General features: G+C 44.1%; 1 protein-coding gene across 10 annotated transcripts in view; it reads right to left on the bottom strand.

The window, feature by feature from the left end:
* Nucleotides 1-26,659, bottom strand: part of ARHGAP23 (Rho GTPase activating protein 23) — a 131,174-nt gene that overhangs the window by 10,358 nt on the left and 94,157 nt on the right. For all 10 annotated transcript variants that reach the window (XM_069064278.1, XM_069064277.1, XM_069064276.1 and 7 more), the window contains 7 exons: nt 17,730-17,808; nt 16,967-17,040; nt 16,026-16,115; nt 15,056-15,181; nt 5,034-5,075; nt 4,519-4,615; nt 2,484-2,515 (listed from right to left, as the gene is read on the bottom strand). In XM_069064278.1, coding sequence (XP_068920379.1) covers nt 2,484-2,515; nt 4,519-4,615; nt 5,034-5,075; nt 15,056-15,181; nt 16,026-16,115; nt 16,967-17,040; nt 17,730-17,808 — 540 coding nt within the window. The remainder of the gene's footprint in view (nt 1-2,483; nt 2,516-4,518; nt 4,616-5,033; nt 5,076-15,055; nt 15,182-16,025; nt 16,116-16,966; nt 17,041-17,729; nt 17,809-26,659) is intronic.

Consider the following 26,659-nt stretch of genomic DNA (forward strand, 5'->3'; position numbering starts at 1 on the left):
TATGATTACTTATGAATTTGTATATTTCCTTTTCCCTTGAAAACAAAACCTATTTTCTTGGTCTGAAGGGTATAGGAGACAGGAGCGAGGGAAAAACGTTCTAGACTTGGACGCTGGTGGTACCATAGTGCACAGAGTGCCAGGCTTGCCATCAAGAAGACCCATCTTCTTGATTTCAAATTTGGCCTCAGACACTTACTAGCTGTGTGACCCTGGGCAAGTCACTTAACCCTGTTCACTTCGGTTTCCTCATCTGTAAAATGGGCTGGAGAAGGAAAAGGTGAACCACTCCAGTATCTTTGCCAAAAAAAAAAAACCCCAAATGGGGTCAAGAAGAGTCAGACATGCCTCAAGAATAACAAAAAGACTTGGGCATCTAAGTATAGTGGCGGTGGCCTAGAAATTGAGAAAGGCAATAAGGCAATTAATTGCAGCAGACCTCTGTCTTCAGAGAACCAAAGGGGTCCAAGAAAGATAACTGTAGATTCAGTGCCTAGAAGGGGAGCTCAGTGATCACTGAGCAGTTTAGCTCCCATACCATCAGAGTCCACAGACAGGAAGGTTTGTTTTGCTGAATTGTTTTTTCTTTTGCTTTCTCTCCTCTCTTTGTAGGTGGCTAAATGGTATAGTGGCTACAGTCTTGAGGCTTGCAGTCGGGAAGTCCTAAGTTCAAATCCTGCCTCAGATACCCATTAGTCATGTGACCTTGGGCAAGTCTTAACCTCTTCTAGCCTCAATTTCCTCATCTGTAAAATGAGGATAATAATAGCACCTACTTTTCTGGGATATTATGAGGACCAAATGAGGTAATATGTGTAAATCACTAACTGTCACAAGGCATGGCTCACTGGGGAGGGAGAAGAGAAAAGATATAACTAGGGGCGGCTAGATGGTGCAATGAATAGAGCACCCACCCTGGAGTCAGGAGGACCTGAGTTCAAATGCAGCCTCAGACACTTACTAGCTGTGTGACCTTGAGCAAGTCACTTAACCCCAACTGTCCTCCAAAAAGCAAAAAAAAAAAAAAAGACATAACTAGAAGTGGAGGATATTAAAAAGTTTTTAAAGAATACAAAATATAAACCCCAATGCCAAATGCAAAGGTCTCCTTGATTGGTTCCAATGAGGAAGCAGAATCTTTCTGAAGCTAACCAAGATCAACAAGGCTTGTGGTCTCTGGGGCAGTAAGTATGGATCTTTTACACCCTGACAGAAGTCCAAACTGAAGTCCCAGATATGGTGGGAGCCTTTAGAACCCTGAAGCCTTTGGACTTCAGCCTCCAAAGAAACTCAAATCAATCAAAGAATTTCCAAATGGGAAGAACCTGAGAGTCTAACTTGTACCTGAAGCATGACTATACTCTAGAGTGTCCCCCACGTGTGGTGCTCCAACTTCTGTTCTGGACTGCTAATGACAGGGCCTTTATTTTTTTTTTGCCTTCTGATTACAATGCAACTCATTTTCACCTGTCTCTATTTGCTAATTTTTTTCTCCTTTTTTGGGCTTGTTCTTGTTTAGCCCAAGGATGTCATTGGTGTGGGAGAAACTCCCAGTGCGAAAACTCTCTCCATCAAAGCAAATCAGGATCTCATCTACAACTCTACAGCCTTAGAGAATGGACTTACTCTTTTCCCTTTATGTTAAAGCCCAAGTGGTTAAAGCCACCATCCACTGGTCCTATTTTTGTCTCTTGGGCACACAAAACAAGTCTAATTTTTCTTCTACACAATATCTGGAAGGACTAAACACTTTCATATTTTCAAGAGAAAAGAACAAAAAAATCCTCAGGATACAGTCACTTGTGTCAAATATCCAAGTGAATTGTTGTTTGGGGAGTTATGACATGTCTTCTCTTGTTTTCAGCTGTTTAAATCTGTTATTTTCCTTTCTTTGTGTTATGTCTTCTTTCAACTAGACTATAAACTCCCTGAGGGCAGGCAATGGGCCATATTTATTTCTTCAGGATGCTTTATATAGTAAGCACTCAGTTAAAATATAGCGATTCAATGTATTCACAAGTATTTTAGTCTAATAGTTTTTTCTCATCACTCAACTAGTGAGATACTTCCTTACGTCCACTAGGTGGCGCGTGTCTCCTGGGAATAAAAATTCATTTGAATGTGGGATGGACAATTTTACGAGATTCTTTTTTTAAATCACATAACATCATACAGCCAAATAGGCATGTTTTGGGATTATCTGACATGGTGGGCTTGTTGATTCTCTGGTTCACCTGTATTCACATTGATAATTGGGAACTGTTCCAAAGGTGATCGATCAGAGAGGGACTCCCCATTCTGCTTTTACTCACTCATTCCTGTTTCTCATATACCATTCCCTTCCAAGAATAAACACTCCATAATCTAACCTCCATCCCTCATAGTGTATGAGGTTCTCAGAAAACTCCCTTTACCAACCAGGAGAAATTCAGAGCCCCAACTCCCTTAGTATGAAACCCATGCTGATATCATCCCTTCCTTACCTTGGACTTGGTGGAACCACAGTTGATAGAATCTGTAGGCAAGAGACAAAAAGAAAAATGGAAGTTGGGTAGGGGAGAGTCAGAGAAGATAAGGGAGGAAGAGAGCACACTTTGGGAATACAATCCCTCTCTTAAGTGACTTCAGAAACCAGGGGACTGCCCGTTTAAGGAAGAGATGTCAGGTACCACTTCCTTTCAAAATAGGAAGTGACATCAAGCTTTGGGCCCTGAGGCATTACATGACCTCAGTTATTTCATTTACCCTACAGCAAAGGGAGAGTATTTGTGGGGTCTCTTCTTTCCCACCTCGCACCCCTGTGTTAATATGCAGCATTGGAGCAGAAAGGCAAACAAGTCAGACCAAAACCACACAAATCACAATGGTAAAACACAGCAGATCACAGATGTCCTAAATACATGGAGCCAAGAGTGGGAGGAGGGGGACTAGAGGAAGGGAAGGTAGTAGGATGTTTGTTCTTCTCCCAACCTCACCTTCCCCATCCCTAGCCTGAGAGAATGGGGTCATACAGGGCTGTTTAGTTAAAGGGGGCAGGAAACAATCTGAGTGAGATACACGAGGTAGGAAAAACCCTCACTGGAAGCCCTGATGCCCAGGTTCTCTCTGGCATCAACTAGGGCTTCATTTCTTCTTTTTGAGTGGAAGGGAGGGGCAGGGTAATCAAGGCTATGTAACTGTACTCAGCATGGCATCTGGGAACCTCATTCTATCCCTCTGTAAAATGGGATTGGGGGCTCATACGGTGCAGGGGATACAGAAGATTACAGCTACTTTCTCTTTCCATGAGACTCAAGTGGGGACAATGATCTGACTGTGTTTGGATGAAGGTGGGGCCCCAGTTAATCCACACTGCCTGGCAAGCAGGTTAGGCCTAAGACACTACCCCTCTCCACCCACCTGCAGACAGTGAGAAGAGCAATGATGAGCTGACCACACAGTGACAAACACAGCCCGCGGAGGGACAGAGTTAGTAGTGGGTGATTAGAAGAAACTGGGGCGTTCCCTTCACATCCCTCCTCAAACCTACCCTTTCCAAGCACATAAATCAACTTCTATGTGAACTCTCCTTTCAGGCATCCCTTTATACCCCTGCCCAATGCTATCTTCTCAGGAGATACTGGTTAGTGTCCAATGAGCTCTGAGGGCTGGGGATGTCATCGTTCCAAATCAGAGAAACATGTCGTTGACTGGGCTTGTTTTTCATATTCTTCCAAGTCAGGGTGGGCTAGGAGCATGCATTGTGTGTGTGTGTGTGTGTGTGTGTGTGTGTGTGTGACTGTGCTGTTGGGTGAAAACTCTGAAGTGTAGAGAAGGCCAGGGTCAGAATATACTATCTCCCATGAGGCTCTGACTTAACTCTGTATCTGTGTGTATGTGAAACCTCCCCTCCCCAACCCCTACTGCTACTACAATGGCCCCAAACATTTCTATCTACTCTTCTTGGTACCTCCCCACCCCTATCTTATAATCACCCACTAGGGTTAGTATCCAAGATAGCTGAGAAACCACACACTGTACCCTTTAAATCTCCAACAGGTCCGCTGGAGGAAAAAGGAGAGGGAGAACCGAGGAGGAAGAGAGAGAGAGAAGGAAGAAGAGGGAAAAGAAAAGGGGGAGGGGAGAGAACAGGAGAAGAGAGGAGGGGATAGAGGTAAGAAAGACAGAGAAAGCAGAGATGGGTGTAAGGAGAGAACAGAAGAAATATTAAAAAAGAGAAACAGTGCCCAGGGGCCAAGGGGACACGTACAAAAGCCAGAATTAAAGGAAATTAAAGGCTCAGAAAAGAAACCAGGGAAAGAACCCAATCCTTGGAGTTGGGGGGAGGTGGGGAGCACTGAGCCAAGCTGGTTCCTCCCCAAGGGGGAGGGAATGGTTTCTTTACTCAACCCCTCCCTCTGCTTTAGCTGCTGCATGCAAAAGTAGGAGTAGGGTGCTGCCAGTGGGGAGCCCAGGAAAGGAGCTGTGGTTGGCTGGGACTAGTGGAGCTTCCCCAGCCATACCCAAAGGCTCACTCACCTGAACCTGCCTCTCCTGGGGGCACTGTCCTGCCAATGTTGGGCAGTAGGTACTCTATATTGGGTACTGATTGGGATTCCTTTTCATCAACTGGAGTCTGCAAACAGAGAGCCATCAGCCTGAGCCAAAACTATCTTCCCCCTTCTCATTAGTAGCTCCCAGAAGCTAGTCCCACTATAAAACTAAGGGAAGGGACACTTTCTCTCATCTAACTGGGAGTTCCCTCAGGGCAAGATCTTCTTCTTTCCCAGCCAACAGGAAGCTGCCTGAGGACAGGGACTAAGTCTCTCTCATCAGACTGAAAGCTCCTCCCAACAAAGACAAGTCACCTTTTCAATTCCCTTCCTCCTTCATCTCTACCCTTGAAGTACCCAACACTGAACTCTGGGGACACTTAGGACAATTCCCTGTGCCCTCTCCACCTACCATATGTTTTGCTGTCTTCTGTGATATCATCCCTCTAACCCCACTCAGGGGGACTCTCCCCTTCCCCCAAAACCCACAGAATCACTTACTCTCTCTCCCTTTTCTTCATCATCACTGAAGAACCAGTCCGACTGCAGAAAAAGCAAGGTGGGCGTGAGAAGTATTCTAAGAACAGATAAATGAATATGCTCCAAATTCCACCCTCCTGCTCATAAACTGGCTTGGCTCAAAGGGTAAACTGAGACACAATAAGGAGAAGCCCAGTAAGGAGAGGGAGACCTCAGAACCTCAGAGCTGAAGGATATCTTTAGTCCTCCCTGAAATATGATCCAGTTGGTTGGTTTTTGTCCTTCATTCTTGGAGAGGACCAAAATGACATCACTATATTGGGGTCAAGGGTACAGTGTGGCTGACTGGCTGATCAGACCAACATAAGCTCAAAACGCTCTACCCCAGGTCAGGCACAGATAGTCCATCTGCATGAACATTTGGAGTGGAGATGTCTCACATTTCTCTTGAGCTACTGCAATTCTGCTTCACTCATCATTTATATGATGCTGTAAATGACAAATGGTCATCTAACCACCTCCTGAACAACTCCAGTGACTGAGAGCTAACCAACTGCCAACCCAGCCCATTCCATTTTTGGACAGCTCTAATTATAAAGAAATTCTTTCTGAGGAGCTCAAATCTCCATCTCTCTGGTCCTAGTCCTAACTCCATGTCCTTGTTCTGGTCTGAACTCCTAAGCAAAAGAAACCTAACACCTCTTCTGAAGTTATCATTCTGTCATGTCCCTCCATGTTCTTCCTCAAGCCAAATGTCTGGCTCCCCCCAGACAATACTGTGTCCCAGGCTATCTTTCCCAGTACTGATTGCACCTTCTTTCATACCCCGTGCACTCTCCAGTCCACCCTCCACCCCCTCCCACCACTGGTCCTGGAAGATACCTCAGAAGACTCTCTCTCTACCTAAAGCACTCAGCAATCGCTCCACCTTTAAAGTTAACACTATCCACATTTATCACCCAATTTGGATCTTGGTGCCTACTCTGGGCTAGCCCACATTCTCCTTTCTCTCTTAAGGAGTTCAGTGCCTTGCTCACAGTCTCCTCTACCCCAACTCTTGTCCTCCTAGGGTATGTCAATGTTCCCTCAAATGCCCTAATTCCCCAATACCTCAACCTACTCAACTCTCATAACCTATTCTTGCACTTCAACTCCATTCCGATGGACATGGTCATACTTTTGCCCTTGCTGTCACCCAGAGGTGCAGCAATTTTCTGATCGAGAACTCTGAAATTCCTTTAGCCTATAAGAATCTCCCATCATTCCATCTCTCTCTATTCCTGACCCTTCCTAAATCATTTCCAACTAGAGCTTCAACCCTTTACCTCTCAGTACTTTCCCAGGTTCTAGCTACCCTCTTCTCCCTTCTAATCAAGACCACTTCATGAACCACTTCTCCTACATGCTATTGAATCCCTTGCCACCTTCTTCTATCGCCACTCCAATTTATCAAACCACAACCTGAATTATTTCCACCACCCACCTTCTCCACTACTACTCACATGCTGCTGAATGGAACTGGAAGAAGTCATACAACAGTGCTGACCGGTCTCACTGCAAATATGTCATCTGATCTTAACGGGGCCCTTATTGCAGCAGCTTAATGTGTCTGTTTCCCCCAGATTGATTCCTTGAACCACTCACTCACTACAGAAATTACTTCAAAACTTTTTTTTTTATCTCCAGGTCTCCCACAGCAACCTTCTCCCCCTGACTTCTCATTTGAGGACCTTGTGTCCTGTTAACTGAGAAAAGCAAGATCATTTCTTTGAATTCTCTCTTCAACTCATTTATCTCATAGTCTCTTGACATCCTTCCCCACTATCTCTTCCTTTTCTTAAGTCTCAAGGTGGCCTTGTTCCTTTGTGTTTATCCATGGAGGGGATCCCATCCCCTCTCATCTTTTCCAGCATATGCTCCCATTATCACCCCTTCTCTTGCTCTAATTTTCAATCTCTCCCTAGTGACCAATTCCTTCTCTGCTGCCTATATTCCCAAGACTTTCCACCTTCAGGGAAAAAAAAGAACCCACTTATTAGATTCTCCTAATTCTACTAGCCATCATTCTACATCTCTCTTTCCTTTCTCAGCTAAATTGCCTGAAAAAGCTTTCTACATTTGCTACCTCTACGTCCTCTGACATCATCATTCAACTGAAACTGCTCACTCCAAAGTTACTTGTGATCTTATAATTGCCAAATCTATGACCTTTCCTCACTATGACCTTGACCTCACTGGCAGCATATGACGCTGTTGACTACCTTTTCTCAGGGTTTTTATGACACTGTTGTTGCTTCCTCCCTCTCCCTCCCCTTCCTCCCCCCCTTCTTCTCTGTCATTATTTCTCTCCTTTTCCTTTTCCTCTCTTTTTCCTCTCTCCCTCTGTTCCCCCTCTCCTTTTCTTCTCCCTCCCTCCCTCTCTCCTGCCTTCCTCTCTCTCCGTTCCCCCTTCCCTCTTCCTTTCCTCTCTTCTCACTCCTTTTCTTCTCTGTCTCTGTCTCTCTCCTTCCCTCCCTCTCTCTCTCCCCCTCCTCCCTCTCCTTTCTTTCCTTCTCTTCCCCTCCTCTTGCCCTCTCCCTCTCTCCTACCTGTCTGACCACTCATTTTCATTCTGCTTTGCAGGATCTTCATTCATGTCACATCCACTAACTGTGGGTGTCGCCTAAGGCTCAGCTCCAGGCCCTCTTATCTTTTTTCTCTATTCTCATCAGTTCCCATGGGTTCAATTATCATCTCTCTACAAATGATTCACAGATCCAGACCCAGCTTCTTCTCAACTCCGTCCCAAATCTCCAACTCCCTAATGAATATTTCTAACTGGATGTTCTTTAGGCATCTCAGATGCAACATTTCCAAAACAGAGCTAATTACCCTTCCTCCTAAATTCACCCTTCCTCCAAGCTTTCCCATTTCTGTCAAGAACATCCAGTCCCCCAGGTTCACAAAGTCAGTGTCATCCTCAACTCCTCCCTCACCCCATATGTCCAATCAGTTGCCAGATCTTTTCATTTCTATCAACATAACATCTCTCTTTGCTGCCAGCACTCTAAGGACCATGGGGCTTTTCCATCTGAACCTTCTCTATTTCTATTAAAAGGCAGCTCCTTGACAACAGACGGCTTACCTTTCTATTTGTTTCCTCAATTTGAGCCCAGTGCTTTTCACAAGGTAAGTTCTTAATCCATTACTTTTATTTCATTCATTTATTCATTTCTCAGATTCGCCTCCCCTCTCCCCATTCCCATAGCCACTACCCTGGTTCCAGCTCTCATCATAGTCTCCAAATGGGTCCCTCTGCCCCAACCCTCTCTTCACTCAAACCATCCTCCACACTGGCATCAAAATCATTTCCCTAAATCACAAGTATGAGCATGTCACTCCTCACAGCTCTCCATCATCTATGGGATCAAATATTTATTGTTCAGTCATTTTAGTCGTGTCTGACTCTTTGTGACCCCATTTGGGGTTTTCTTGGCAAAGATACTAGAGGAGTTTGCCATTTTCTTCTCCAGCTCATTTTACAGATCAGGAAACTGAGGCAAACAGAGTTAAGTGACTTGCCCAGGGTCACACAGCTAGGAAGCGTCTGAGGCCAGATCTGAACTCAGGGAGTTGAGTGTCCCTGATTCCAAGGCCAGTGCCCTATCCACCGCACCACCGAGATGAAATATAAGCTTCTCCATTTGGCATTTAAAGCTCTTCACAATCTGAATGTACATTGCCTTTCCAGTCATATTGCTCCCCTTCAACTCATCCATACACACCCTGCTACTCATATGCAAGCTCCTATATCCTGAAATGCTTTCCCTCGCTGCCTCCATTCCTCAGAACGCCTGGCTTCTTTACAGGCCTATCTTAGGTACTCGGCTCTTCCACCTGCTGCCATCTTCCCTTCCCAGGTTGCCTTGCCTTGCTGTGCGTGTGTATTGTTTACACTTCTGGATGTGCCCGTGCCTCCACTATGCAAGCCCCCTGAGGCTGGGCCTGCTTCACTTTTGTATCTGACATCTCCAGAGCCCAGCACAGTGCCTGGCATATAGCAGATGCTCAATGGATGGCTGCTGACTGACCTGGATTCAAGTACTGTCTATGTCACCTCTGTCACCATGAAGGGGTCATATCACTTCTTATAACTCAGCTAGATGGTATAGAGACAGAGTGCTGGATTTGGAATCTCCAGACCCAAGTTCTAATCCTATCTCAGAAAATGACTTAGCTGTGGGACCTGGGCAAGTTACTTAAATCTCTATATGCCTCAGTTTCCTTATCTGAAAAATGGGGATAATAATAGCACCTACCTCACAAGGTTGTTGTGAGGATAAAATGAAATAACATATGTAACTCTGCAAACCTTAAGGCACTATATAAAGGTTATTTCAGGCCTCTCTCCAAAATGTTAAAAGTATAGAAGATAAAAATGCAGGAATAGCCACACCTCAGAATTTCCCACACCAATGAAATCACATATTACATATCTTCCCCCTCTCCAATACATCCTCCCCTCAGATACCAAAGTAATTTTCCCAAAGCTCAGATCTGATCATGGCACCATCCTCACCCCCTACTTACTAAATTCTTATGGCTCCCTATTATCTCGGGGATCAAAAATTAACTCCTCCTATAGAAAACTCTTTACAACTCAGCTCCTTTCTACTTTTCCACTCTTCTTCAGCATTACTTTCTTTCTTACACTCTTCAGTTCAGCCATATTGGCCTACCTGATGCTCTGCACACATGTCACTCCATACCTTTGAACTGGCTACACCCCAAACCTGGAATGCTCTCCCTCCTCACCTCAGCCTCCCAGAATCCCCACGTTTCTCTCAAGATTCAGCTCAAGTTGCACTTTCTGAATGAAACCTTTCCTGATCCCTTTTCCTAATGTCCTCCCTCCTATAAGCATCCTGTACTGGGAGGAGCTAGATGGTACAGTGGATAGAACACCAGGCTTGAAGGCAGGAAGACTCATATTCCTGAGTTCAAATTTGGCCTCAGACACTTCCTAGTTGTGTGACCCTGAGCAAGTCACTTAACCCTGCTTGCCTCAGTTTACTCATATGTCAAATAAGCTGTAGAAGGAAATGGCAAACCACTCTGCCAAAATATTTGCCAAAAACCTCCCCAAAAGGGCTCATAAAGAGTGGGACAAGAAAACAACTTCATTTTCTGTATATTATGTAGATCGCTATTTGCTATGTATGTGTTGTCTTCCCCACTAGAATATAAGCTTCTTGAAGGGAGGAGCTACACCACTTTTGTCCTTGTATTGTAAGGGCTTAGGACTGAGGGACAGTGGATAGAGAGGTCTAGAGTCAGGGCTGTTGGGAGGATAAAATGAGATTTCTGGAAAGTGCTTTGCAAAACCTTAGGGTGATACAGAAAGACAAAGGCGGTGATAATGATGGTGATGATGGTGGTGATGATGATGATGACGTGAAGACTGGGCACATAGCAGTTAATATTAATAGTTAATATTAGTTCATTGATTGAAACGGTTAGATTCCCAATCCTGAGTCTGCCAGCTCAGCCACGGTATCATGTAGACAGAGTACTGGAGTCAGGGGACCTGGGTCTGAATCCAGCTCACATGTGTACTGATGTACATGATCATGGGTGTGAAGCTCAACCTTCCTGCACCTCATGTTTCCTCATCTATAAAATGGGGATAATAATATTTACACCATCTACCTCCAAGGATCATCATGAGGAAAGTACTTTGCAAACCTTAAAGGAAGATACTAACAGCCACATGGTGGCAACATAACTGAATATTATCAAGTCGGATCAATAAGCATTTATTAAGTGCCCATTATGTGCCAGGAGACACTAAGTACTAGGTTACAAAGAAAGGTAAAAAAACACAATTCCTATCTCAAGGATATCAGTCATTAGGGCTATTGAGAATAATTATCAGCCATATGTTGGAAAGGCATCCCAACTAATTTTCAACTTCAAACCTAATAATCATGCTATTTATTTCATATCACTGTGGCCAAAAGAAAGAGCTGACCTCTGAACCAGGAAGAACTAGATTCAAGTACTGCTTCTGATGCCTTCTGGCTGTGTGATCCTGGTTAAGCCATTGGACTTTTCAGTTCTCTAGTCAACTCTTTAAAACTAGAAGTTGCAGAGAAGATGCTGACCTGTAGTTTTAGAGAGAGCTTCCCCATCTGAGAGTTCCCTGTGTCAATTAAATCATGTCTAGAGAGCATAGTGGAAGCCCTGCTGCACTCCACTAGATACCTCCTTTCCAGGTAGGCAATGTTCCATTAAATAATATTCTTTGGATCCAATTGGTTAATGAGTTCTAAGCCCTCCTAACTGTATTATTATCCAGTCTATCCATAGCTATACATCTTGTCTACAAGGATATTGTGAGAGATTCTGCCAAGTGTCTTAATGAAAAATTTATATACTAATTACTATTTGATACATTTCTTTGAGCTACCAGTCTAGGAAATGACTGTTCTGCCTATGTTACTGCTCAGCTCAAGAAGCTTCAGTGGTTCCCTAGTGCTTCCAGAATAAAACTTTTTTGTTCGGCATTTTCACGGTAACCTATCGTTCTGTGCTAAAATCACATCACTGCCCCTTATGCATTCTACATTCCAGCTAAACTGGTTACAATATTCCTTTTGCAATCTCAGTGCTTTTCCACAGGCTCTCTCCCAGTCCTGGAATGCCCTCCCTTCTGGCCTCTGCATCTTAGACTCCTGTAGTTCAGTCATTTTATAGTCTGACTCTTCATGACCCCTTTTGGGGTTTTCTTGGCAGAGATACTAGAGTGGTTTGTCATTTCCTTTTCCAGTTCATTCTACAGATAAGGAAACTGAGGTCAACAGGATTAAGTGACTTGCCCAGAGTCACACAGGTAGTGTCTGAGGCTGGATTTGAAAGCAGGTCTTCCTGATTCCAGGCCTGGCATTCTATCTACTATGCCACCTAGACATGATTGAATTGCCACAGGGAACTCTCAAATGGGGAAACTCTCCCTAAAACTACAGGTCAACATCTTCTCTACACCTTCTATTTTTAAATTGTTGCTCAGAGAACTGGAAAGTTCAATGACTTGCCCAGGATCACACAGCCAAGAAGGCATCAGAATCAGGGCTTGAATCTTGGTCTTACTGGTTCAGAAATCAGCTCTTTCTCCACTATACCAAGCTGCCTAGTGGTCATTCTATTTCCTACAGATCAATTAGAATTACCACCAGCTCTAAGGGAGATAGTAGAATCTTTATCCATACTCTGCAGAGGAGGAAACTTGGGTTCCCTTCTTGTTTCTCTTAAAGAACAGAAATTCTGAGGGTCTTTCCCTCCCTGACTGATTCTTTCATGATGGAAAAGTAGGCCATCTTTTACCTCAATTCAGAATTAGCCTTTAACCACTGAATGGGTGCTGCCTCAGACAAAATGAGAACTAGGAAAGACCTTAGTTTAAAAAGGTCAGGGTTGGGGCGGCCAGGTGGCTCAGCGAGTAAGAGCACCGGCTCCAGTGTCAGGATGACCTGGATCAAATCCGGGCTCAGATACTCAGCACCACACCCAGAAATAACTGGCCGTGTAACCTTGAGCAAGTTACTTAACCCCGATTGCTTAAAAAAAAAATAAAAAGGTCAGGGTCTCCCACTGCATTCTGGGCCATCGCCAGTCATCCTGACCTACATCTTGCCACTAGACTCCAGCGACTCTGGAGGAGACAGTGAGGCTGTTGACTCTGCACAGCCCTGCCTCACTTAAATCCAATTCACTTGGAAGTCAAGACATCACCCTCCTGATATCATTGGTCCTCTTTGAGAATGAAGGACGAACAACAATCTCTCAAAGACCTTATTATCCTTCCAGGCTCCCAGGTTTGCAATGTCAGCTTTATCCTCCAGCCTTCACCCTTCCTCATCCTACATACAGTATATCAGTCATTTGCCATTCCTACCCTGACAACATTTCTTGAATCCAACCCCTTACCTCCCCTCATAGCTGCCCCCTTAGTTGAGGTCTTCAACATTTCTTGCCTACATTGTTCAATACCCTCCCAATCATTCCACCTGCCTCATCAATCCATCTTTCACACTGCTGCCAAGGTAGTTTTCCTTACATGCATATCTGACTAGGTAACTCCCCTACCCCACATAGTCCAGTGACTCCCTACTGCCTCTATAATAAAATGTAAAAAAATCTCCTGTTTTGGGGCAGCCATGTGGTGCAGCGAATAGAGCACTGGCCCTGGAGTCAGGAGGACCTGAGTTCAAATCTGGCCTTAGACACTCAACACACTAGCTGTGTGACCTTGGGCAAGTCACTGAACTCCAATTGCCCTGCCTTCCCCCTCCAAAAAGAAAAATAAGCAAAAAATCTCCTATTTAGCTTATTAACCCCTTCCTCACATCCCTTGCATTTGGAGATGCTGCCAAACTGATCTTTTGTTCCTCACTCATAGTATTCCATCTCTCATCTCCCAGCCTTTGCACTGACCCTCCCTCCTGCCTGGAATACATCTTTGCCTTACCTCCCCCTCACCGAGTCCTTCTCTTCCTTTACAATGCCTGATATCCCTTCAATGGCTAATGCTTTCACCCTCCCAAACTAACTTTTATTTCTTTTTAACTTTATGTTTAACTGTATGTATTTCTATACATACTTGTTGTCTCCCCAAATAAAATGCAAATTAATTACAAGGTTGGCTTCATTCTTTGTACTTATAAACCTTGTATACAGTAGGCATTTAATTAAAAAATCAATTTATTGAGTGAACTGACTCGCATTAAAAAGTTTTTAGTAGAGACAGCTAGGTGGTGCAGTGACTAGAGCAACAGCCCTGGAGTCAGGAGGATCTGAGTTCAAATCCAACCTCAGAAACTTGACACAGTTTTACTAGCTGTGTGACCTTGGGCAAGTTACTTAACCCCAATTGCCTAGCCTTCTCCCCTCCAAAAAAAATTTTTTTAAACAAAAGACAAAAATAAAGTTTTCAGTCTCTAATATGGAAATGTGCTTTATATGATCACACATATATGACTTATTGATTACTGTTTTAGGACAAGGGGAGGAGAGGGAGGGAGGAAGAAAAATTTGGAACTCAAAATTCTATAAAAATGAATGTTAAAAATTGTCTTTACATATAATTGGAAAAAATAAAATACTATTTTAAAAAAGTTTCCAACCTCCAGATACACTCAGACTAGAAGGTGGGGCACAACCAGGAATGAGCTGGGGATGGGTGGAGGGAGTAGAGGGAAGAAATGGCTTAGAAATTATACACTTGAAGGAGCCCACTGAGATCCGACTAACTCCCCACAGGCTAGGCTGGTTCCTTCACTGGGGGTGGAGATCAAAGCCAGCCCTGGGACTCTGCCATCAGGGATAGGGTTCTCACCCTCATAGAGCTCAAAGTCCCCATTCCCCAGCCACTGATGTACCCTCACCCAGACTTCTAACAGATGTGGCCTGTTGTTCACGGTGAGAATAAAGGTGGCTTAGTACAACTCACTTCTTCTACTGGAAAAACAAGTCAGAGAACAGGTGAGCATTGGTAGTGGGCGACAGTAGGAATATCTGGATTCCAGTCCTACCATAGGGGAAGCTAGGTGGCACAGTGGATAGAATGCCAGGACTGGAACCAGTAAGACCTGAATCCAAATTCAGCCTCAGACACTTACTAACTGTGTGAACCTGGGCAAGTCACTTTACCCTGTTTGCCTCATTTTCCTCATCTGTAAAATGAATTGGAGAAGGAAATGGCAAACCACTCCAGTACCTCTGCCAAGAAAAGCCCAAATGGGGTCGTGATGAGTTGGACATGACTGTAATGAGTAAACAACAACAAACGACCTGCCCTTGGGCTCATAAAAGTACAGTATATGTAACTTAGAAGTCCAGGTTGTGGTTAGACAAGATTCTTATACATCCCAATAGGCACAGGTGACGTAGAATGTCTCTGATTTGGAAATGAAACAGAAGGCCTGAAATTGGGACTCTCTAGGAAAATCTAGGCTGTGTGATCACAATGGCTATGAGTAAATACACGGAAAGCAGGGTCTTCTTACATGCTGGATTAGCGTCTCTATGATCTTGTACCGGTCAGGCATGTGGGTCACCATATCTGTCATGTTGTCTTCAGATGTTCTCACCAGAGTGGGCCCAAATACCAGCGCGAGATTACGGGGCTCCATCTTGTGAAGGGAGGGAAAGGAAATGACAGTCAGTGATTTCTACTCTCTCTCCTCTAACCCATTCCCAAAAGTCTTCAATCTTCCTTCTTTCTGGGTCTGTCCACATTCCCCAGAGCTCCCTCCCTCTTAGGCATCCCCACCTACAATTCCTCTCTCTCACTCCATATTGGTCTCGCTTGTGAGCTCCATAATGGGGCAGCCCCAGTTAGTCAGAAACATTTACTAGCATTTACTAAGAACTGGGCATAACTATGTACCAGGCACTGTGATAAGTTTTTGAGGAACAAAGATGAAACATGGTCCTTGCTCTCAAGAAGCTCCCACTCTAATTGGGGAGAAGAACTGTGTATGTATCAGACATACAGTACAACTGGAAGTACACTTGTGAACAAAAGCATGTAATCTGCAAGCCCACTCCACACAGGATGGACTCAAGAAAAGACGTTAAATGGTAGATAGATCTTCCCAGTTATTTGGAGCAGGAAACCCTGAAAGGGACAAGTGAAGGCAGCCCCGACTGTATTTTAAAAATTGGAGGAAGACCTATTCCACCCAGAGCCAAGGAAGAGAGGCCAATGATCGATAGGGCTAAGACAATTTAGCAGGAAGTATTGTGGGTAGGTGCAAGGATGAATTCCTAGCAAAGATTGATGGGAAACAGTGGGAGGCTCTGGGGTCTCCATCTCAGGAGATCAAAAGACAGCCTGCACAGGTGAGGTAAAGGGCTGGACTGCAGAGAGGCACTAAATAAGATGCCTTGACCTCTAGAGGTGCAAAGGGAATTTCTGGCATGGGTTGGGGAAGTGGTACTTTCATTTTTCCTCTCCTATTCCGGTTTACCAACCTTGTTCTTCTCTGAGTGGTCAGCAATGGTCTTCAGGTGCCCCACAAGGAATTTTAGCGTTTCATAGTAGTGACCAGGAAGATCCCGGATCTGGAAGGAGAGAGGAGAGAACAGGAACTAGGGCTATGTCAACTTCTTTGAATCTGCCCATAATCCCCTTTGACAACATTCCTTTCAGGGCTTCTACAACATTACTACTCCCTGACACACACTCCTAAATTCTTTACTCTTCTCTAAATGTATCTTCTAACCTAAATGCTGCCCACAACCTGTTCAAAAAACTGAACTTCCCTGAAATCAGTGTGGCATAATGGGTAAAGTGATAGACAGGAAACTCTAGGTTCAAATCCTGCCTGAGACACTTATTCACTGTGTGACCTTGGGCAAATCAGACTTAGTTTCCTCATCTATAAGATGAGAATACTAAGAGTACCTACTTCACAGGGTTATTGTGAGATAACACATGTAATGTGTTGTGCAAACTAGTGACGACGATGATGAATCTTCTTGAGGTTAAATGTCCTGCCTCCCCCATGAAACTGGGAATTCCCAAGAGCAGATACTGAATCTTCTTTCTCCTTATCTCCCTCTTCTCCCCTTTCCCTAATCTCTGTGATTTGTTGATGGTTTAGAAGTGGGGAAATGGTGGTAAAAAAAGAGGGATGGGGCCATGGCCACACTTGAAGAATTCTGTGAAGAATGATTTCCTAGAACCACTGGATTTTTAGAAGGAAACTAGAGACCATTCAAGCCAACCCCTTCAATTTATACAATGAAGGAAACCCCGTGGAGAAGTGACTTGCCTAATGTCACATACTAAGTTAATGGCAGAACCGGGACAAAAACCCAGACCTCTTGACTCCCAATGAAGGAATAGTGGCTCTTCTTCCTATAACACATCTGCTATCCTTTCTTTCCAAATAACCCCTCTCTTCCCATACCAGTTTCCGCAGTGTTTTCATTCTCTCTCTGGAGTCTTCAATCCTATTGGCCTCAATGAAGTCATTGTATTTATCTGTAAAAGTATACAAGCCCCCATTAGTGAAACTAGTGATGTCCCAGGGGGGTTTAACTTTTTGTATGTCAAGGACCCCCTTGGTCAGTCTGGTGAAGCCTATGAACCCCTTCTTAGGATGATGCTCTTAAAGTAAAATATATAGGATTACAAAGGGAACCAACTATACTGAAATACAATAAAATATTAAGGAAAAAAGTTCATAGACCCCAGGTTAAAAAAACATTCTGCCCACCTGAGGTTAATACCACTGAGGAAATCACTTTGGGGACTGAGAATGGGAGGGATAGCTATGGATGTCCATATCTGGGGGTGTTTATTATCTTAATACCACTGAATTGCCATTCATGGCACTCTGTGATCTATCATTATTTGTACTCAAATATCTCTTGTGTATATCTGGCCAAGAAAAGAAAAAGATCGGGGCTAATGGACAATGTTTAGAAGGGCATACCCACTTATCTCTGAGAAATCAAAATTCAGCAGGTTACGGGGAGAAGGATATCTAGAGATCAGTCCTCTAAGGTCTCATGGGTCGCCCCTGAAGGACCAGCAACTGCCAGACCAGTGCAGGAGGATGGAATTCCTCAGAGACTTAGGAAATTGGCCCACTATTAGGCCTTCCACTCAAAAGAGGCTTGTAGCTAAGAGAGGAACATTTCTTCTCCATTCCCCCTACAGCCACTCACCATCAGTGAACAGAGGCTCTGGTAGTTTTCTGAAGAATGACTTGAGGAGACTGCTGATGACATTGAGGTCTTGCCAACGCTAGGAAGTAAAGAAGAGAGTCAGGAAGTCCCTCACAAGCTCCCCTTCCTCCTCGTTAGCCCAATGAGAGAGCAGCTCCAGGGCTGTGACCACAGTATCTTTTGGGTAAACTTTTTCAAGCAATTCAATTCAATAGCTAGTAAGGTCCAAATGAATGCATAGTACCGTGCTGAGTCCTGGAGGATATAAGACCTTTCAAAATTATTATTATTATTTCATAAGACTCATAGGACTTATAGTCAAGTAGGAGCATGGCACATCCATAAATAACTTTGATGGGAAAATAAATGCAACAAGAATTCAAGAAAGAACAATAACCAAAAACATTTTTTTAAAGAGGAAGCCTCAGGAATGCTGATGAATGAGTTTTTCCTCAAAGAAGATATATGAGAAGGCAGCTCCCTTCCCTTCTTGGCAGAAGTGGGAGAATATGGATATGGAACGATGCATATGCAATCAAGCTGGCCCTGACTCTTGTGCTGGTTAATTTTACTAAGCTGCTTTTTCTCCTTTTTATTCTTTGTTCTTAGAGACAGCTCAATGGATAGGGGAGGAGGAACGATAAATTGGGAAATGAAGGTGAGGCACAAATTACCAATGTGAATAAAATTATTTTTAAATGCATGATAACTGCTCAACAGATATTTTAAAAGGCACTAGATAAAGTCTGATGGAGCAAAAGGACATTATTAACTGAATTATTAACTCAATTGAAGAGGAGGTGAGTAGGGCATAGAGATGACAAAAGGTTTCCTGGAAAAGGAGGTGGCATTTACTTGGGCTTCAAAGGATGGACAGGAATTGAACAGGTCAGAGAAAGAGAAGGAAAGGAAAAGGATGCTAGGTACGGGGACCTGGCCGTGAAGGTGGGGAAAGTGGGAGGACAAGCAAGGTTAGGGGAAGGTCAGGTTTGGCTGTGAGTGTAGAGTAGCCTAGGGTAGAGTTGCGGGCAGCTAGGTGGAACAATGGATAGAATGCCAAACCTGAAGTCAGGAAAGCTTACCTTCCTGAGTTCAAATCTGGCCTCAGATATTTCTTTGTTGTGTGACTCTAGCTAAGTCATTTAACACTGTTTGCCTCAGTTTCCTCATCTATAAAGTGAACTGGAGAAGAAAATGGCAAACCACTCCAGTGTCTTTACCAAGAAAACCACCAAATGGGGTCGCAAAGAGCTGAACACGACCAAGAATAGGCTGGCTTTTCACTGTACCCTGTCTGTTCCCTGCTCTTCCTCCCCTCCGTGACCTGTTCTCTATGCCTGGAATGTCCTCTCCTCTTTCACCCCACCTGTTGAAATCTTGTCCATCATCTGTAACCCAGCTCCAAGGCTGCCTCCTCCCTAAATCCTACTGATCTTCCCCCACATTCCTCAACATCATTTCGTACCTAATTTATCATGTATTCCTTTTTGCTATAGTTACATAGAGCACCCTGGGCTTAGAGCCAAGAGGCCTGAATTTAAACGGCTCTGATACTTTGTAGCTGTTTGACTCTGGGAAAGTCACTTAACTCCTCTGTGCCTGTTTCCCCATCTGTGGAAAAGGGATCAAAGTTCCACAGATTTTTTTAACTCATCCAACCTCATCTTTTTTTGCAGAAGAGGCAACTGACATCCAGAGAGGTAGTAACTAGCCCAAGGTCATAAAGGTAGGAAGTCAGAGAGACAGGGTTCAAGCCCAGATCCTCTGACTCTAAGGCCAGGATTTTCTCCTTGGACTCATCCTGCTTGGTAATATTTGTACCATTTACCTCCAAGGGCTATCACTAAAGGAATGCTTTGTATGCCTTAAAGAGAAATTTCAATTTGAGTTATTATGCAGCAACATTGACAAACTTGGAAGCAAAAACCCTAACACTGGTCCTCCCCACTTACTGCCTGTGGGCCCTTGGGCACCCCTCTGGACACCAGTTATTCCCTCTAACGCACGAGATGCCCCCTCAGAGTCCGCAACTCTAGACACACATATGTGTCACAACCCTAACACTGGTCCTCCCCACTTACTGCCTGTGGGCCCTTGGGCACCCCTCTGGACATCAGTCATTCCCTCTAACGCACGAGATGCCCCCTCAGGTGTCCGCAGATCTAGACACACGCATGCGTCACAACCCCCTAACTAAGCCATATTCTTCTTATCACCAGGGTCTTGGCCTTATCTCACCTTTTCAGCTCCTCCATGATCTAACGTTGTGATCTACATGCAGTAAATACTTAATAGAATGGTAGAATCTGGGCAGTTCTAAGCAGCTAGAAATTAGACTTGCAATCAAGAATATATGTATTGGAATCCCACATCAGATACTTACAAGCTGAGTGACCCTGAGCAAGTCACTTAACCTCAGCCTCAGTTTCCTTATCTGTAAAATGGGAATAAAGGAACACTTACCTGCTAGGGTTGTTGTGAGACTAAAACTAGATAGTATAGGTAAAGCACTCTATTCATGCTAGCTGTTATTAATGGCTTTACCTTCACATCTTTAGCATTTATCTCTGTCTCAAGGGCCATAATCCTAGCTCCATCCTTCATCAACTTTGACATGGTTGTTCATGTTGTTCAGTCATTTCCGTTGTGTCCAATTCTTTGTGAAACCATTTGGGGTTTTCTTGGCAGAGATACAGGAGTGATTTGCCATTTCCTTTTCCAGCTCATTTTACAGATGAGGAAACTGAAGCAAACAGGGTTAAGTGACTTGCCCTGGGTCACACAAGGAAGCATCTGAGGCCAGATTTGAACTCAGGAAGATGAGTCTTCCTGACTCCAGGCTTGGTATTCTACCCACTGCACCACCCAGCTGCCCAAATGGACTATAGGGTAGTCCCTGGATTATAATTGTATACTCCTAATTGGTCTCTCTGCACTCAAGTCTAGCCTTTTTTCAATCCACCCTCCACTTAGCTGCCAAAGGAATAGTCCTGAAGTACAGGTCTAACTATGTCACTCTGCTACTCAATAAACACCAATGGCTCCCTGTTTCATCTAGGATCAAATGCAAACTTCTGTTTGGAATTTAAAATTCTTTGCAACCTGACACCCTTACTTGTCTGGGTTTTCTTATGCATTTCTCCACTTCACACACTCTTTAATCCAGCCAAACTAGTCTCATCATTCCCTACAACAGGCACTGCATTTCCTAATTCCATGCTTTTGCTCAGGCTGTCCTCAATTCATACCTAGAATGTACTCACTCCTCACCTTTGCCTTCTTAGAATCTCTAGCTTCCTTCAAAGCTCAGCTTTATGCACCATCTACTACATGAAGCCTTTCCTGATTCCCCCAGCTGTTAGGGTCCCCCCCCCACTCCAATGAGGTGGATAATTTCACACAGCTTTGCCTCACTCATGTCCAGTTCATCCACAAGTCAAGACAGCACCCTCACAATGTCATTGGTCCTCTTTGAGAATGAAGAACAAACAGCTGCTGCAGCAGCATATACAGATTTATATCTATCATCACCCTCCTATAGAATGTATACCCCTTGAGGGCAGGGGCTATCTCAGTCACTCATGGAACAAGCATTCATTAATCCCTTACTAAACACCAAGTACTGTGCTAAGCATTGGAAATACAAAGAAAAAATTAGTCACTTTCTTACAACCTAGAAAGGAGAGACTACATGTTCACATATATAGGTATATACAGGACAGATACAAGGTAATTGGGAGGGAAGGCACCAGTATGTAGGGAGATCAGAAGAGGCTTCATGTAGAAGGGGGACATGAGCTGAACCTTGAAGGGAGCTAGGGATTCTGAGAGCTGGAGGTGAAAAGAGAATGCATTCCAGGCTTGGGCGACAGCACAAGATGAGAGACAGAGAAACTGGAGGTGAAGTGTTATGTGTGAGGGACAGTAAGGGGACCAGTTTGGACTGTAATGTGTGGGAAAGGAAGTAATGTGTTATAAGGCTGGGAAGGTAGGAAAGGGTCAGGTTGGGAAGGGCTTAAAATGCCAAATGGAGTAGTCTGTATTTAAACCTATGGAAAACAGGGAACCACTGGAGTTGATTGAGATGAAGGGATAACATGGTCAGATGAACACTTAAGGAAAATCACTGGCAGCTGTAGAGAAAATGGTTTGGAGAGTGGAGAGACTCAAGGTTGGTCAATCAATTAGAAGGTTATTGGAATAATCCAAGAAAGGGATAAAGGGAGCCTGAGTTAGGCAGTGGCTGTGGAAGCAGGAAGAGTGTTCATGAGAGATATTGGAAGAGGTAGAAGCAATGTGATTTATCATCAATTGGATATGTGAATCAAGTGAGAATGAGGAGCCCAAGATGATACCAAGGTTCCAAATCTGGGTAACTGAAAGGGTGGTGCCCTCTTCAGAGACAGGGAAATTTAGAAGACAAAGGTTTTTGGGCAGGGGTGGGGAACCTGAGGCCTCAAGGCCACATGTGGCCCTCTAGATCCTTGGGTGCAGCCTTTTGACTGAGTTCAAGTTTTACAGAACAAATCCTTTTATTAAGGTGGTTTGTTCTGTGAAGTCTGGATTCAGTCAGATTCAGGGCTGCACTTGAGGACCTAGAGGGTCATATGTGGCCTTGAGGTCACAGGTTCTCCACCCCTGTTTTGGGGGGAAAGATAATGAGGTCTAGGGGTGGCCAGGTAGCACAGCGAGTAAGAGCACTGGCTCCAGTGTCAGGATGACCTGGAGATCGAATTCCGAGCTCAGACACTTAGCACTCACCCAGAAACACCTGGCCATGTAACCTTGAACAAGTTACTTAACCCCAATTGCTTAGGGGCGGCCAGGTGGCTCAGCGAGTAAGAGCACCGGCTCCAGTGTCGGGATGACCTGGATCAAATCCAGGCTCAGATACTCAGCACCACACCCAGAAATAAGTGGCTGTGTAACCTTGAGCAAGTTACTTAACCCTGATTGCTTTAAAAAAAAAAAAAGATAATGAGGTCTATTTTGGACATGTTGAATTTGAGATGCACATGGTGCATCCAGTTCTAAATGTCCAATAACTAGTATATGATGTGAAATTAGAGCTCAGGGGAGAGAGATTATACATGTGATGGTCATCAGTATAGGAGAGAGGCAAAGAGACAGAGATAGAGAGAGATGGAGAGGGGGAGGGAGAGAGAGATGGAGAAAGGGAAGAAGAGAAAGATACACAAAAAGAGATGGAGAGAGACATATACAGAGATGTGGAGAGAGACAGAGAGACAAAAAGACAGATATGGAGAGAAAGAGACAGAAAAGAAAGAAGAGAAGAGAGCCTAGAACAGGGCTTTGGGGTACACCCACAGTTACAGGGCAGGATATAGATACTGATCCAGCAAAGAAGAATGAGAAGTGGTGGTCACACAGGTAGGAGGGGAACTGAGAGAGGGAAAGCTGAACAGAGGGAATACTCAAAAGGAGAAGACAGACAATAGTGTCAAGTGCTGCAGGAAAGAAGGAAGGTCACTGGTAATTTTGTTCTCCTTTCTCAGAAGTTCCAGGCATGTGATAAGGACTAAGCCAGATGGCAAAGTGTTGAAAAATAAAGCGAGACAAGAATCCATCACTAAACATTTATTAAATACCTACTACGTGCCAATGCAAAATGAGGCAAAAGATAGTCCCTGTCCTCAAGGAGCTCATAATCTAATGGGGGAGACAAAAAGCAAACAAACAAGAGAAAAAGTAACAATAACAAGTGGAGAGGTTTTTTTTCTAGAAGTTTGACTGCGAAAGGCAAGAAAGATATAGGATAGAAGGGGCCAGGGAGGGTTTTTTAAGGATGGGGAAGACTCAGTAGGGTTGTAGGCAACAGAGAAGGAACAAGTAGACATGTAGTGATTGAATATAATACTATCTTGGGGAGAAATTTTTTCATCTCCAGCAACTAGCACAGAGCAGGGCCTTAATACTGATTGACTGATGATTTTTGAGTTGAATATCTATGACATGACTTTTCCACTGGCTTCTGAAAGCCTGCTTAGGTAATTATACATTCTAACCACCAGGGGGCACTGTTGTCTCACATACCACTGAAGACCAGCCACAGCATCCTCACCCCAAGAAATTTAACTCAAGATGCGACAGGAACAAACTTCTCAAAAGAATCATCCACCCCCTACTTCCTCACCAGCTGCCAGTCTCTAAACCCCTGCAATCTGGTTTCATGCCCCTCACATACACATTCTTGCTGATCCCACCTTATTGAAATTGTTTTATGGTAAAAGACTTCCCGTCCTCATGCTCTGTGGTGCCTGACACTCTGGGACCGCTCCTCCTTAATGCCTTCTCTTCCCTTGCCTTCCATAGCACCAGACTTTCCTAGCTCTCCTAACAGAAAAAGAAAAGACCTCTGAAGTATTATACTTGTGGGGTTTTGGGGACAGGTGAGACTAGACAGAAGTTGGCCTGAAAAAAATCTTAGATTCAATCTAGTCCAACCCTTTTATTTTACAGGTGAGGAAACCAAGAACCAGGGATGGCAAAGTGCCTGGACCACGGTCACAAAGGGAATATTTAGCAGAGTTGGGCAACAGCACCATACAGTAATGCTAGCTTATTATCCAGAGGACCTGGATACAAATTCCATCTCTGACGTTTACCCTCCAGTGTGACCTTGTTCAAGTCCTATCTTGCCTAGGCCTTGGTTTCCTCATCTGTAAAATGAGGACCCTCAGACAGATGGCCTCTGAGGCCCCTTCCAGATCTAGATCAAATGATCTCCAGTCTCTAATGCAGCTCCACCACACACTGCTGATTTAATCTTGACACTAGGAAAAATCTTCCAAACACTCAGAGCTCTAAAAATATGGAACGGGTTGCCTTGGAAGGGAGTGTGTCTCCTTTCAATAGAGGTCTTTAATAAAAAACTGAATGATCACTACAATAATAGTTAGCATTTATACAAGACTTTAAGATTTACAAAAGCCTTTTACATGTTATTGCATTTGATACTCACAACAGCCCAGTGAGGAAGGTGCTATTATTATCCCCATTTTACAAATGAAGATACTGAGGCCTAGAGAGGTTGTGATTGCCCATGGTACTCAGCTAATAAGTGTCTGAGGCAGGATTGGAATTCAGGGCTTCCTGACTGGGCCCAAAGCTCCACTCATGGCACCACCTAACTATATTATAACATGCACGGATTCTTGTTCAGATACAGGTTGAATCCTATGGTGACTGGGATTCCCTTCCAGTTAAAAGAGTGTGATTCTTGGCCCATTCCTCCTTCTCCTTTTGGTTTCACTTTCTCTTCACGTCATACTTCCCCCCGAATTTGGATCTTCTTTAAGGCTGTCCTTCCCAATTACACTTCCTCTTGTGATCCATGGCCTCTGTGATTCCTGGGGAAGATTCCAAGTCTGTATCTCTAGCCCCAACCTTTCCTCTTAGCCTGACCTCTGATCTCCTACTGCCTCCTGGCCATTTCCAACTGAATGTCCCCCTGGCACCTCAAAGGACAACATGGATACCATCATCTCCACCCCAACCACCAAATCCACATCTTCTGATTTCTTTATGGGAGGCAGCTTGGCCTTGCGGGTAGACTGGACCTAGAGTCAGGAAGACCTGAGTTCTAAATCCTATCCCTCATATATTTCCTAGCTGCATCAAGTCAACAAGCATTTATTAAATGCTGGCTACGTGCCAGGCACCAGAGCAATTCACTTAACTTCTCAGCCTCATTTGTCTCATCTGTAAAATGGAGTAATAGCATCTACCTCACAAAGTGGACATGAGTCTCACATGAGAGAATACATGCAAAAAGCATGACACGCAAATTCACGGAACATCACACATTTGGGGGAGGGGCAGCTAGGTGGCACAACAGACATACTGCAGGGCCTGGAGTCAGGAAGACTCGTGTTCCTGAGTTCAAATCTGGCCTCAGACACTTCTTAATTGTGTGGCCCTGGGTGAGCCATTTAACCGTCCTTGCCTCAGTTTCCTCATCTGTAAAATAAGCTGGAGAAAGAAATGGCAAACCACTCCAGTATCTTTGCCAAGAAAACCCCATATGGGGTCACAAAGAGTCAGACACAATTGAAAACAACCAAACAACAACATTATTTCTATTACTGGCACCATATCTACTTCCAGTGGAGCCATAAAACCTTAGAGCTTAGAACTCTCATGTGCAACCTCTCACCAAGTCTTGTCCTCCCTCCACAGTCTCCACTCCCACTGCCAGCCTCTAATTCCAGTCCTGATTGCCAATCAGAGGTGTCAAAACACCCAGGAAGCAGATATAAATGTAACTGGGAAATATTTAACAGAATTAACAAAAATACAACTAAATTAAATAATGTTAATATGTGATTTTCTAAATCAATATGGGCTACAGAGATTCTTATGTGTGGTTTAATGGCTTTCATTTCTATTGGAGTTTGACCCAACGATGCAGACAATTGCAAGGGCCTCCTAACAGTTCTTGCTGTCTTCAGTTTCTGGGGCCACTCCCAATCCATCCTAGATCCCCGGGCTAGTGAAGGGTTTCTAGAGCACAGCTCTGATCACATACATCACCCATCCATCCTTACAAATCTCCAATAGCTTCCCTTTACCTCCCTAATAAAATCTACACTCTTTTACCTGTCATGTAAGGCCCTCTCCAAATCTGGCCCCAACATCCATTTCCAGCTTTATCACTGACCATTCCCTTCTTCACACACTGTACATCCCAGTCTAATTGGATCACTTGCTTTTCAAAGAAATTTTTTACAAAATCCCACAAAACCCCCAAACCAACACCCTTATGTTTTCTCCTCCCTTTACACTCTTGCTGTTCCTCTCATCTTGAGAGTTAACCTATCCTTGACCTCCCCTCTCCCCCATCTCCATAGCAAATCAATCCTTCTATCTTCCAGCCTCAATCATCCTACTCAGACCCAAAGGTCATGTCC

This window comes from Petaurus breviceps, unplaced genomic scaffold (genome assembly GCF_028583685.1).
Source record: "Petaurus breviceps papuanus isolate PSGF00001 unplaced genomic scaffold, PetGlider_PUasm1.0 90630, whole genome shotgun sequence".
NCBI classification, from domain to species: Eukaryota; Metazoa; Chordata; class Mammalia; order Diprotodontia; family Petauridae; genus Petaurus; species Petaurus breviceps.